Below are 13,905 nucleotides of genomic sequence, written 5' to 3' on the forward strand. Positions count from 1 at the left end.
TTTTCCAAGTACAGGTCTTTTACCTCCTTGGTAAAATTTATTCCTAGGTATTTTATTTTTTGGTGCAATTGTAAATGGGAGAGAAAGAGAAACATCAATTGGTTGCCTCTTGTATGTGCCCCGACTAGGGACTAAGCCCGCAACCCAGGTATGTGCCCTGACCGAGTATCAAACCAGTGACACTTTGCTGTGCAGGACGACACCCAACAACTGAGCCACATCGGTCAGGGCTTAGTTTCTTTTTCTGATGGTCTGTTATTGGTGTATAAAAAGACAACCAATTTCTGAATATTTATTTTGTGTTCTGCTACTTTACCGAATTCACTTACTTATTCTAAATTGTTTTTCTTTTTTTGGTGGCTTCTTTAGGGTTCTCTCTATACAGTATCATTCTGCAAACAATGACAGTTTTATTTCTTCCTTTCCAATTTGGATACCTTTTCTTTTTCTTGTCTGTTTACTGTGGCTAGAACTTCCAATGCCAAGTTGAATGGAAGTGGTGAAAATGGACATCCTTGTCTTGTTCCTGATCTTAAGGAAAATGCTTTAGCTTTTCACCATTGACATGTTAGCTGTCGGGTTTATCATATATGGCCTTCATTATGTTGAGATATGTTCCATTTCCACTCTGCTGACATTTTTTTTATCATAAATAGATGCTGGATGTTGTCAAATGCTTTCTTTGCATCTACTGTTATGATCATATGCTTTTCATCCTTTATTTCGTTTATGTGGTAAATCATGTTAATAGTTTTTGTGGATACTGAACCAACCTTGCAGTCTGGGAATAAATCCCACTTGACCATGGTGTAAAATCTTTTTTGAAGTACTGCTGAATTCAGTATGCTAATATTTTGTTGAGGATTTACGCATCTATGTTCATTAGGGATATTGGCCTATAATTTTTTTTTTTTTTTTTTTTTTTGGTAATATCTTTGGTTTGGGTACGAGGATAAGGTGTGCCTCATAACATAAGTTTGGGAGTCTCCTCTTTTCAACTTTTTGAAAGTTTGAGAAGGATATGTGTTAATTCTTCTTTGAATGTTTGGCAAAAGTCGCCTGTGAGGCCATCTGATCCAGTGCTTTTGTTTATTGAGAGTTTTTTTGATAACTTAAGTCAATTTCATTAGCAGTTATTGGTCTGTTCAGAATGTCTCTTTCTTCCTGGTTTGGCCCTGGAAGGTAGTATGTTTCCAGTAATTTATCAATTTCTTTCAGGTTGTCTAATTTGTAGGCATATAATGGTTTGTAATATTTCCTTATACTCCTTTGTATATTACGGTGTCAGTTGTGACTTCTCTTTCACTTCTCATTTATTTGGGCTCTTTTTTTGAAGAGTCTGGCTAAAAAGTTTATCAATTTTGTTTATATTTTCAAAGAACCTGCTCTTAGTTTCACTGATTATTTTTTTTAGCCTATTTTGTTTATTTCTGTTCTGATCTTTATTATTTCCTTTCTTCTACTCACTTTGAGTATTGCTTGTTCTTCTGTATTCTAGTTCCGTTAGGTGTCAGGTTAAATGGCCTATTTGAAATTGCTGTTGTTTCCTGAGGTAGGCCTATACAGCTAAATTTCCCTCTTAGAACTTCACTGTGCCCCACAGGTTTGGGGTCATTGTATTTTCATTTTCATTTTTTTCAAGCTGTCTTTTCTTTCTTGAGCTTACTAGCTTACTGTTAACCCATTCATTGTTTAGTAGCATGGCATTTGGCCTTCACATCATTGTGTGTTTTTCAGTTTTCTTCTTGTAATTGATTTGTAGTTTCATATTGTGATTGAAGAAGATGCTTGGTATGATTCTAATCTTAAATTGAGATGTATTTTGTGGTCTAACATGTGATCTATCCTGGAAAATGTTCCATGTGCACTTGAAAAGAATGTATATTCTGAGGCTTTTGGGTGAAATGTCCTAAAAGTATCAATTAAGCTGCTTTGATGTGAAGTGTCATTAAGGCCGCCATCTCCTTGTTGATCTTCTGTCTGGATGATTATCCACTGATGTCAATGGGGTATTAAAATCTCCTACTATTACTGCAATACATAAATTTCTCCTGTTTCAATATTTGCTTTATATATTTAGGTGCTCCTACTTTGGATGTGCAATGTTTATGAGAGTTGGTCCTCTTGTGCAATCGATCCCTTTATCATTATGAAATGTCTTTATCCTGTTACAGCCCTTGTTTTAGAGTTTACTTTGTCTGAAACATATATATTGCGACCCCAGCTATTTTTTCATTTCCATTTGCATGAAATATCCTTTTCCATCCCTTTACTTTCAGTCTGTGTCTTTCTTTCTGAAGTGGGACTTGATTAGGCAGCTCAGGTAAGTTTTTCTTTATAATCCAGTCAGCCATCATGTCTCTTGAAAAATCCTTACCTGAGGATATATGCATTGATTTCAGAGAGACGAAGGCAGGGAAGAAAGGAGAGAGGGGTAAAGAGAGAAAGAAAGAAACACATCCATCTGATGTGACAGAAACATCGAGTAGCTGCCTCACAAACGTGCCCTGACCGGGAATTGAACCTGCAGCCTTCCGGCTTATGGGCCGACACTCCAACAAACTGAGCCACACTGGCCCCCTATGTCTTTTGATGAAAGATTTAGTTTATTTCCATTAAAAATAATTATTGGTAACTATCTAGTTTATTCCCATGTAATTGTTTTCTGTTTGTTTTTGTAGTTCTCTGTTCCTATTTTCTTTTACGTTAATGACTTTCCAGTGTTGTGTTTGGATTCCTTTCTCTATTTCCTGTAAAACTCTTACAGGTTTTTTGGTTGGTGGTTATCATGTGCTTCATATTTGTCAAACTATATTTATAGAATTCTATTTTTAACTTGCTGGTCACAAGTTCAAACACATCCCAAAATCTCCATTTATACTTACCTCCACTATATTTATTTTTGTCATTTTTTAACTTCTTTTGTGTTTGTGTATATCCCTTAATTTAGTTGTAATAACATGATTTTCCCACTTTTGCCTTTTGACATTTTACCTTTACAGTTGCTTGATTCATTGCTTTTTACTAAGAATTTGCCTTTGTCAGTGAGAATTTCTTTCTTATATTTTCTTATTCATATTTTTATCTTTTCTATTTAAATAAGTCCCTTTAACACTTCTTGTAATACTAGTTTAGTGGTGATTAATTTCCTTAGCTTTTTCTTGTCTGGGAAACTCTTTAACTCTCTGTTGATTCTAAATGATCGCATCCTGGGTAATCCTGGTTGGAGGTCTTTGCTTTTCATTACTTTGAATATCTCATGCCAATCTCTTCTGGCCTAAAAAGTGTCTGTTGAGAAATCAGCTGACAGTCTTATGGGAGCTCCGTTGTATATAAGGGAATGCTTTACTTTGGCTACGTTTTAGATTCTCTTCGTATTTAATCTTTGGCATTTTAATTATAATGCATATTGTGGGCCTCTTTGTGTTCCTCTTGTTTGGAATTCTCTGCACTTTCTGGACTTGTATGTCTATTTCCTTCCCCAGGTTAGGGAATTTTTCAGTCATTATCTCTTTAAACGGGTTTTCAATCCCGTGCTCTCTTTCTTCTCCTTCCTGTACCACTATGATGCAGATGTTGGAATGCTTAATGTTGCCCCAGAGGTCCCTTAAACTATCCTTATTTTAAACCACAATCCCCCCCATTCCAATTTGGTATTTTCTGCTACCTTGTATTCCAGATCATTGCTTGAATCCTCTGCTTCACCTAATCTGCTGCTGATTCCCTCTAATATATTCTTCGTTTCAGTTATTGTATTCTTCGTTTCTAATTTTTATGGTGTTTATCTCTTGTTGAAGTTCTCACTACTTCAGTACTCTTCCCCTAAGTTCCCTGAGCATCCTTACAGTCAATATTAGTAACTCTGTATCTGGTAGATTGCTTGTCTTAATTTTGTTCTTTTTTGAAGTTTTGTTCTGTACTTCGCGACATGTTTCTTTGTCTCCTCATTTTGCCTGACTCCCTGTGTTTTTTCTATGCATTAGGTAGACCTGCATTTTCATCCATCAAGGCAGAGTGGCTTTATGTAGCAGGTATCCGATGAGGCCCTTGGTAGTTTCCCTGTTCACCTGAGGCGGGTGCTCTAGGTCATCTCTTCTGGAGTTGTGTGTGCCCTCCTGTTGTACTTGCGCCTTGACTGCTGTTGGCCTATCAGTGGGTGGGACTGACTCTCAGGCTGACGGGCTGTGAGGACTGGCCCTAACTACAGCAGACAAGCCATTGTTTGGGGACTGAGCCTGTGGAACAGAAAAGTCTGTTCACTAGGGGTCTGGTGCCGGCCAAACTGGCCCTTCATATGTGTTGATGTGGAGGTATTTGGGCGGTGTGGTATGAAGCCAGCCATTGCAGGTGTTCTTTCTGGAGCCTCTTAGGAAGGGCTCTGGTGCAGGCCAAGACCAGCTGCTGTTTGTGCCCAGCTTAGGGCCACCCGGTGGGAACTACAAAGTGATCTGCAATTGGCTGCTGCTTGCGCTGGGTTTCTCCAAACCCTTAGGAGACACTATGCTGTGTACCGAGGCTGGCTGCCTCTAGTGCCAGGCTTGGGACCCTTTGGTGGGTACCAAGATGTGAGCTGAGGCTAGCCACCATCAGTGTTGGCTTGGGGATACCTGATGGGAATGACAGTGCAAGGTGAGACCAGCTGCTGCTTGTGCTAGACCTGGGGCTGCTTTACAAGCAGTACAGGACATGCCGATGACAGCTGCTTCTTGCTTGGGGTTATAGACCTTGGAGAGATTTTAGGAAAGTCCACAGTATGAGCCAAGGTAGGCTGTCGTGTGCAAAAGCCACCAGAAGTGGCTTGGGGGCAAGGTTTCAGGGAATCACCAGGGCAGAGGGAATGGTGTTAGCTAGGTTAATGGAGAGCTCAGATTTGGCACCTGCCTTCAATTCCATCCCTGGAGAGATGCCCTGCTCCTCTAGCCCTCACCCCGAAAATAGTCAATTCAGTTTATCTCATACGTCTCTGGTGCTTTTCAAACTGCTATCCTCTGCAAGCTGAGGGTAAGTCTGTGAGCCACCAAGCCCATGCGTGTGTGCATGGGCCCCTCAAGAGGGACAACAAGCACCTGGGACTCCAGCAGACCTCGGTCTCATTCTGATCTGCACTCCCTGCTGGTTTTCACACCCAGATGTCATGGGGCTTGTCTTCCTGGCTCTGGAGCCCCAGGCTAGGAAGCCTGGAGTGGGGCTGGGATTCCTGGACCTCAAAGGGGACCTCTGCAGCCCAGATAGCCTCCTAGTTCTTAATTCCCACAACCAGGGTGTAGGACCTGCCTGTTCTGTCTCCATCCCTCCTACCAGTTTGGACATGGCTGCTTCTTTATATTCGTAACTATAGGACTTCTGTTCAGCTAGTCTTCAGGTGGTTCTCAGTGATGGTTGTTCTGTAATTTAATAGTAATTTTGATGTGATCACGGGAGGAGGTGAGCACAGTGTTTACCTACTCTGCCATTTTTATTGGAACAGTATCGTATTTGATTCTGAATCCCAACAGCAAAATGTGTACCAGAGGCTTCTGAGGATTTGATAGTGCTGGTATTTGAGAGGGGTCGGCGGCGGCGGCGGCAGCCGTCCGTCTTGAGAGACGATGGTGTAGCTTCTTAAGAGTCTATCTGCACCGCCGAGAATGGCTGTGCAGTCCGACTTGGGAGTGACACGGTATCTGTCTCCTCCCATGTTGAATCGACATCTTGCGATAACGCTGGAGTGTCCTCTCCAGTGAAGCTGAAGCTACAGAGCCTGGGCAGGGTGATATGGAGGGTCTGCTGTTGCCCATGCAGCAGACCCCCCCTCTCTTCGCAGCTGAAGGGTCCAAGGGAAAGACGGAGTCAATACAGCTTGGCTTCAGGTGTTTTATCATTAAATGGCTGCTTGACTTTTTAAAAAATATAGCACAGGTAATATACTGAACAAAACATGAATGCTATCTGATAGGGCGGTTTTCTACATTTTCTTAAGACGAATTTTTAATACTTTTTTTACTCTACGGCAATTGTACATCAGACATTAAACATTCTGACTTGTTATAAAAGGAAGGCATTGAGTAACCTTTGTTCTGACCGCACTCATCTATCCCCAAACCAGGAGCAGTAAACCCTGAGCGGTCCGAGACAGCTGAGTCAATAAGATTAGTGTTGCCCAATAATCAGTGGTTACATATTTTTTTTTGTTTTAAGGTCACAGTACACTTCCTAAGGAGATAAATTCTTTGATAGTATGGCACAGGAAAAGACCGGTCTCACCTGGCCTTCTTCCGCCTCTGCTACTGCTGCATTTCCCAGGGTGCTTCTTAGGCCTGGGTTCATCTGTCGCCTCTTCCCTTTCTCTTTTCTCTAGTTTACTAATGTTTTCATGTACTCTGGATTTGGTGGGAGTACTGGAGCTGATTGTCCTGCTTCTATTTTATACGTTATTATTTAACAACTCTGCAGTTTTAACTTAGTAAAAAAAGCTTTAGTATTTTGAATTTTAATATTTGTTTAGATTTATTCACATACTAACTTCTTGCTCACAATCCTTCCTGCATCTCAGCCTTTCCCTTTGGGCTTGTTTCTTCGTGAAACACATCCCGCTCTTCACTTCGCTGCGCAGGGCACTGGGCTGGCAGCAGCCTTGGATCAGCCCCAACCTTTTGCAACAAATACTCTCTTGCTCATGTTAGGGAATGAATGCTCTTCAACCCTATCCTGCCTGCTTTCTGGGTCTCAAAGACTCATTATAATTTCTTGTCTAATGAGTCCCTTCTTATGGTCCAAACCAAATACTGATTCATTCATTTCTTTAAAAACAAAAAAAACAAAAACACATCTTTTCTGTGTTGGGGGGACCAGGGGGGTATTTTGACATGTGCTCAGACCTCAGTCTTGAAGTGAAAGTCCCACATGTGTTGTTCTCTACAGTACTAGCTCATCAATTAAAAATCAGCCCAAATAGCTTCTACATACAGAAATAGACACACATTTTCAATTTCTCATAACTGTCCCTAACAGCAACTCTGAAAGGCCATCTTAAGTAGTAGAAAAAACATTGGCTTTTGAGTCATAATCTTGATTCTATTACATTCTGATTGTTACTAACCTCCTTGAGAAAAATGGTGTCCTTATCCATAAATTATAGATAAATATATCTGTGTTTTGTGTTGACAGGAATTAAAGATTATATATACAAAGTGCTTAATACATATTAGATTTTCCATAGATGTTAATTCTTAACTATCCATATAGCAAAAGAATAAACTAAGTGTTTTAAATTCATACTTGTGCCGTAAGTTTCATGTTCCACTGCATTAAATTTAAAAAATAGTTACCCAGTAAGTATTACATATTTTAATTTCAAATATTCTAGCAATCTTCTTCTGGTTTTTGTGATATTTTCCCCCCTATTAGTTGTGATCATACTGACTTCTTGAATTTCTGTTTATTGTTTTGGCTTTTTTTCCTGTGTTAATAAAACATACCAGATGGATAATATACTAAGAATGTCAATGAATCTGGTAAACTTCTTAAATGAAATACTTTTAAAATGAATTTATAACAATCCTTAAGGATTCCACTTTTGATAAAAACCAGAACAAACCAGATTTCATAATACTGACATTGATTGTAATGTAAAAAAACATGCACTGGAATAGTCTCATTTTAGCAACGATGGATTTTTAGAAGAGCGCAATCAATTAAAAAATAAAAAGATCGGCCAATGTTAGGGTATCCATTAAAGAGGCTTATGCAATAATAAAATGAAAGTAATTTTGAAAAAGCAGAACTAAATTTTACTAGGCTGCTTTGATAAAGGTTAAAAAAAAAATCTTTCATTTAGAATAAATAACAGCTCCCTCGACATGGTTACAATTGATCTAGCATTAATAGAGCCATCTCTGAATGTCACTTAACTTAGGTACAAAATTCAAGGCTCAAACACAAGTGAAAAAACATTACAGGCACAAGTAAAAGAAAAAATAAGCTAGTTAAAAGCCAGACAACTTACAACCAGTAACACATTAGGGCCTAATGTATATGCAAATCAAGCCAGAAGTCTATAACAAAGGAACCCACTCAGTGACCTGGAACATATTATAGGAATAAGGGCTAGAGAACAATGAACAGTTCGGGGTCCTTTCTAGCATAAGAATCATTATGTCCCATTTTGTTTGTCCCACAGGAAGGAGAGGTATATCGGAAAGAAACACAGTTGGGACCCACAGTTTGAGATATGGCTAAAAAGAGCCCGCTTAGGGGCACCTCATTTAGTGAATGACAGACATGAGCCTAAGGACGGACCTAAGCTAAAAACGGATCCCATGAAGGTTTTTATTTTCAGAGAGAACACCTTTGGTGGGTAGAAAAGGTCATGAAAGGGGGGGTGGGCAGGGAGAAGGAATCATTTCTTGTTTTTATTCTGACTTATGAATTTGTTTTTCATTGAGATAACAGGTAACACAGTATTAGCTTAAGGTACACACCACAATGATTTGATATTTGTACATATTGTGAAATGATCACCATAGTTAGTTAACCTCTATCACCTCTCATCCTTACAAATTTTTTTCTGTGAGTGTGAAGGGAACTTTTAAGATTTTCCCTCTAATAAGCAACTTTCAAATATACAATACACTATTTGTTAACTGTTTCTTTTACTGTACACGCAGCAGATAGGCTGCGGCCAGGGGAATTAAGAGTCCACACCAGAGGAAGAGAGATGACGGGCAAAAAGAAATCAGACCCTGGTGGGGTGACGTAAGCCCAGGGTCAGGCTGTGCCTCACCTGTAGAGTTACGTGTGTCAGCAAGATCTCTTTAAGTCTATCTGAGCTGGGTTTAGTTATTTGCAATATAAATAGTTCAAACTAATAAAACATGGGAGTTATACAAATCCTTCATGAACTGAAAATCAGTATTTGTAGCCTGTAGCCTACAGTAAGCAAATATAGTAAACAGAAATAATCCCCCCAGGGATGAAATTAGGTAGTAGTTTACAAACTACTTTTCATGAGTGTGGGGGAGGAACAGAGAGTAACTGGAAATCTTTGTGAGCATACACTACCACAGATTCTGAATCTACTACAGTGGCAAAAATATTTTTAATTTTATCTTTTGGAGAATTTAGTATGCTGTGTAGTACCTAAGAATTACTGTTGCTATATACCAAAATCCCCCCAAAACTCACAAAATGGCACATTTAACACATCCAGCAATTGTGTTTAACACGGAGTTTTAGAGGACCCAAAGTAACTGCTTTCAGAATAGTATCTTTAAAAAGTTCTCAAGACATATGCTACCTTCTTTCCCAATTTTCTCAATTTTACTGAAGCTGACTCTATGAAGCATAAAATCCTCTTCAGACTTGTTATAATAAAGCTATTTATTAAGCACTTACGTACCAGGCACAATGCAAAATGCTTTACTTGCATTTACTCATTTAATTTCTCTTTCTTGCTTCTTTTAGCAGGGCTTTATTTTAACATACCAAATGAACGTTATAATTAACACTTCCCCGAGTATGGGCATGAAATAAGCTTGGGATTAATACTAGCGCCTTATTCTATGAAGATTTCTTGTTTCCCAATTTCCTGTCTCCCAGCATTTGCAGGTCCTGTTGAGTACGGCTAGAATGGCCGCAAATGGTGCGTTAATTTCTGAGGATGAATTTTGAACTCCGTCTCAGCTTATAACAGCAAAGACAAAACCCTGGAAAACACCATATTTACCATGATCTCAGTAACATGAAGAAACCAGGTGACTTGGAGAGCCTTTCCTTAAAGCATACTGCCTCTAATACCTTACTCAGTATGTGCTACAGAAAAAGAAGTTTACAATTTCCAACCACAGTTCCCCAAAGTGTGGTCTGTGAACACGTTACTCATCCACCACCTCTTCTATAGCATTAAGTACAATGCTTACCTCAGCTCACTTTTTCTTTGCAGCAAACTATTCCTTTAAAATTTGTTTTTATTGATTGATTATAGAGAGAGAAACATCAATTTGTTGTTCCACTTACAGTATTCCCTTACTTATCGCAAGTATTATGTACTAGATGCCCCGCGATAGGTGAAAATCCGCTAAGTAGGAACCTTACATTTATTTTAGTATTTATATATATTTTAAGGCTTTATAAACCCTTCCCACACACTTATAAACTGTTTCCAGTCTCTTATTAACCTTTCCCACTCCCTTATTAACCTTTCCCACACTTTTATAAACACTACTTATGTTCTTAAACATATTCTACACTCTTAAACCTATATATAACCTTAATAACATATGTATACAGTACTGCAAAATCTCACAATATAGCGAAAAATCCGCGATAAATAATTAAATATAATATTTTAAAAAGTCCCGCGATACAGTGAGGCTACGATAAGTGAACCGCGATATAGAGAGGGACTACTGTATTTATGTATTCATTGGTTGATCCTTGTACGTGCCCTGACTGGGGTCAAACCCGCAACCTTGGCCTATTGGAACAACAGTAAGCAACTGAAGTACCTAGCCAGGGCCATTCACAGCAAAGTATTCTTGATGAAGGAGACTGTGTTGTTTTATATTCTAACCCAAGTTTCCTACCCATCATGGACTAGTAACAAATAGTTTGTGGACCAGCTATTTTGAGTTACAATGTTCTAGACCTCAGTTTTGAATACTACCAGTTTTCTGTGCCTGAGGCCAAACAAAATTTAAATTAACCAAATACTGAGCTGAAACACTTAACTGAAACAGTCACACAGTAATGAAAAAGCAGTAAAAATTAAGAGATTGATCTCACCTTCGACAGAAGCAATTTCACGCAAGAAATGTGACCTTCATAGACAGCAGACAGAAGAGGGGTAATATGGTGTTTATCTGGAGCCTGTGAAATAATAAAGGTAAACCACCTTATTCATTTTTCATTTCTGCTTTCTCGATCTAATTGGGGAATATGTGAATATTTTAAACTTTTCTATTCTACTTTATGTTTAGAGAGAGGGGAAAGGGGAGAGAAAAACATCAGTGTGTGAGAGAACCATTGTGTGGTTACCTCTTGTACACCTCCAACTGGCCCACAACCCAGGCATGTGCCCTGACTGGGAATTGAACGAGCAACCTTTCAGTTTGTGGGATGACACTCATCCCCTTGAGCCACACTGGTTAGAACCACTTGTGAATATTTTAAAGTCAATGTTTACCTATTTGCCTTTCTATACAAAATCACTTCACAGCTACAAGGTTCTATTCTTTGGAGAGGTGCCCTCTAGATGCCGAAGCCCACAAAGTTTCTCCTTGGGAGTCAGTGTGAAGTAGAGGGAGTAGGGCTTTTACCCTAGTTCAAATCTTGGCTCTGTCACTTACTGTGTGACTAGTTACTCATTCTCACTGAGCCTCTACTCCCCACTAGTATAGAGATGCCAATGAGGTCCTGGAAGGAAAGAACATAGCCAATGAAAAGGTAAAGATTGCCCTGGCTGGTGTGGCTCAGTGGATTGAGTGCCAGCCTATGAACCAAAAGGTTGCCAGTTCTATTCCCAGTCAGGGTACATGCCTAGGTTGCGGGCCACATTCCTGGCTGGGGGGCGCATGAGGGGCAACCACAGATTGATGTTTGTCTCCATCTCTTTCTCCCTCCCTCCCCATCTCTCTAAAAATAAATAAAATCTTTAAAAAAATTTAAAAAAGGTAAAAGACTGCCACAGCTGGGCCAGGTGACAGTGTTCCCTGAAATGTGACAAATTCATCTCACTTGCTGTCATGGTTATTTAAACATTTTTCTAAAACTCTGAAATGCAGAAGCCACAAAAGGCAAGAATTAGAAAATGATTTCTGCTGTCTGACCACTTGCCTACTGACCTTGGTCCAGAAATGCATTTTAGATTTTACCATGTGACTGCAGAGTCCTAAGCTCCATCGGCTACCTACAAGTCGTGCTAACTCTGAAGTTGCGATAGAACTTGAGAATCAACAGTCAAGGGGGAAACATCCTGACCCTCAGCTTACAAGTTAGTTTGTTCTGCTTATTATTAAAAATCCCCAACTAGAGATTTCTAAGTTACAGAAATTCTGGTATAATTTCAGACTGTATTTTTTAAAATGAGATTTCCACAATAACTATTTTGCACATCTATATAAGATAATCACACAAAACATACATCAGGGATTATTTTTTCTAGAAGGACAATGTTCTTTACATACATTAATATCTGCTCCTTTCAGCAGCAAGAATTCCAGTATTTCAAGCTGACCACAATCTGCCGCATAATGAAGAGGTTTCCTTCCACCCTCTAGTGTCCGGTTGACATCTTCTCCCTTTTAAAAAAAGTCAAACGAACACAATATTTATATGGATTGTAGATTGAAGGAGGGAAGGTACTTGATCCTTTTACTTTCTTAAAGCTCCAAGAGTCATGAAATGATTGCATTTCTTGCAAAGTAACCAAAACACTGAAATGAAATTCTTCACAGTACAGCAGTTAGCACACAGTATTACAGTAACTCAAACCATAATCTGTCAAGCTGAAAACAATATGCAATAATGCTAAATGTAATAAGTTGTTCCATTTCTAACTTCAATCAGCATAATGTCAAGAGGTGGCCACATGAGACTTGTGAGTTCAAATACTGACACTTACCTTATATTGTATGTATTTTAATTCTTCAAAGAAATTATCACTAATTGAGTCAGACATCATTATCACAAGGTAATCAGTATTAGCTATTAAAAATTAATTTCATTCATTCATTCAACATTCACAGAAGTCCTACTGTATGGCAGGCACTGTACACAGTGGACAATGGTGAGCAAAATCAGACATGGCTTCTGACTGCATGGAGCTTATCATACGTCTAGTGTAATCACATGTTTAAATGCATTTCAAACTGTAACTGCTATGAAGGAAAGGAACTCAGTGTTACGCATGTACTGTTCTGAAGAACGTAACAATCTTGGTGATGGACAGGGTGGGCATAGTATCAGAAAAATGAACTTAAGGCCTCAAAAATCAGTCCTCATTCACTGAGGATCAAAGGAGATTCTAACACTCATAAAAATAATTACCATCTCTGCTGACCAGCTACAACAGGTTTGGCCCTGTGCTACATGCATTATCTCTTATCTTTAACCCTAAAAGGAGAAAACGTCCACTTAACATATGAAAAGTAATGCTGAATGAGGTTAAATAACTTTTTAATGAGGCTCAGTAACAGAGTGGAGATCTAACTCCAAAAACTACCACCCACATTGTCTCCAATTCAGTATTTCCCCTTTCATCTTAAGGAAAAGATTTAGATTTTACGTAGTAGCAAAATGTCTGAAAATTTATTTTTTTTGGTCGACTCATCAAAGCATATCCTGAACTGAGACATCCAGAGCTCTGTCATTTTAGAGCCACGGTGAGCTGTCCTTGCACGCACACTCTATATGGACACAGAAGGAAGGTGTACAATGGGCTAAGGTCACTGGAGGCTGCGTTACCCTAGTAACTAACTCCGCCTCTTGTCAGGCTATTTTCTAAACCTTAGTTTCCTTATCTGTAAACTGGGAATGAAAACTCATCTCACAGGGTTTTAGTATATCATTAAAGGAGATACTTCATGCAAAGTATGTAACAGAGTGCCTGACCCAAGGTAAAATGCAAAAGATTAACTGTGGTTTCTGAGGATCCCTGACGTTTTTATACTAAGTTTAAGACTATTCAAACTTGGGTTAAGACAGGTTTCTGCATTAACAGTTGAAATATAAACAAAGATATGACTTCATGTAATATACTTTATATTTAAAAACAGATTTAAGTAGTAAGGGCAAGTCAGTATACCACCTTAGTCTTTATTCACAACTGCAGAAATATAGAGCTCTGAAGTGAAGATAGATATTGCTTAAATGATTCACAGATAAAAGTAGTTTAACTTTCATTATTAAGACTTCCTTTCCATTATTAAT

General features: G+C 38.8%; 1 protein-coding gene across 2 annotated transcripts in view; it reads right to left on the reverse strand.

The window, feature by feature from the left end:
• The window catches only part of MTPN (myotrophin), a 50,182-nt gene that overhangs the window by 7,506 nt on the left and 28,771 nt on the right, over window positions 1-13,905 (reverse strand). The window contains exons 2-4 of one of the 2 annotated variants that reach the window (XM_090287557.1): window positions 12,162-12,275; window positions 10,762-10,845; window positions 9,118-9,683 (exon numbers count right to left, since the gene is read on the reverse strand). In XM_090287557.1, the coding sequence (XP_090143683.1) occupies window positions 9,657-9,683; window positions 10,762-10,845; window positions 12,162-12,275 (225 nt within the window). In that variant the 3' untranslated portion in view covers window positions 9,118-9,656. Of the gene's footprint in view, window positions 1-9,117; window positions 9,684-10,761; window positions 10,846-12,161; window positions 12,276-13,905 lie in introns of those variants that run through there. The other variant, XM_090287556.1, reaches the window with a different exon arrangement.

The sequence above is a fragment of the Furipterus horrens genome, unplaced genomic scaffold (genome assembly GCF_987537825.1).
Source record: "Furipterus horrens unplaced genomic scaffold, mFurHor1.1.pri manual_scaffold_9, whole genome shotgun sequence".
NCBI classification, from domain to species: Eukaryota; Metazoa; Chordata; class Mammalia; order Chiroptera; family Furipteridae; genus Furipterus; species Furipterus horrens.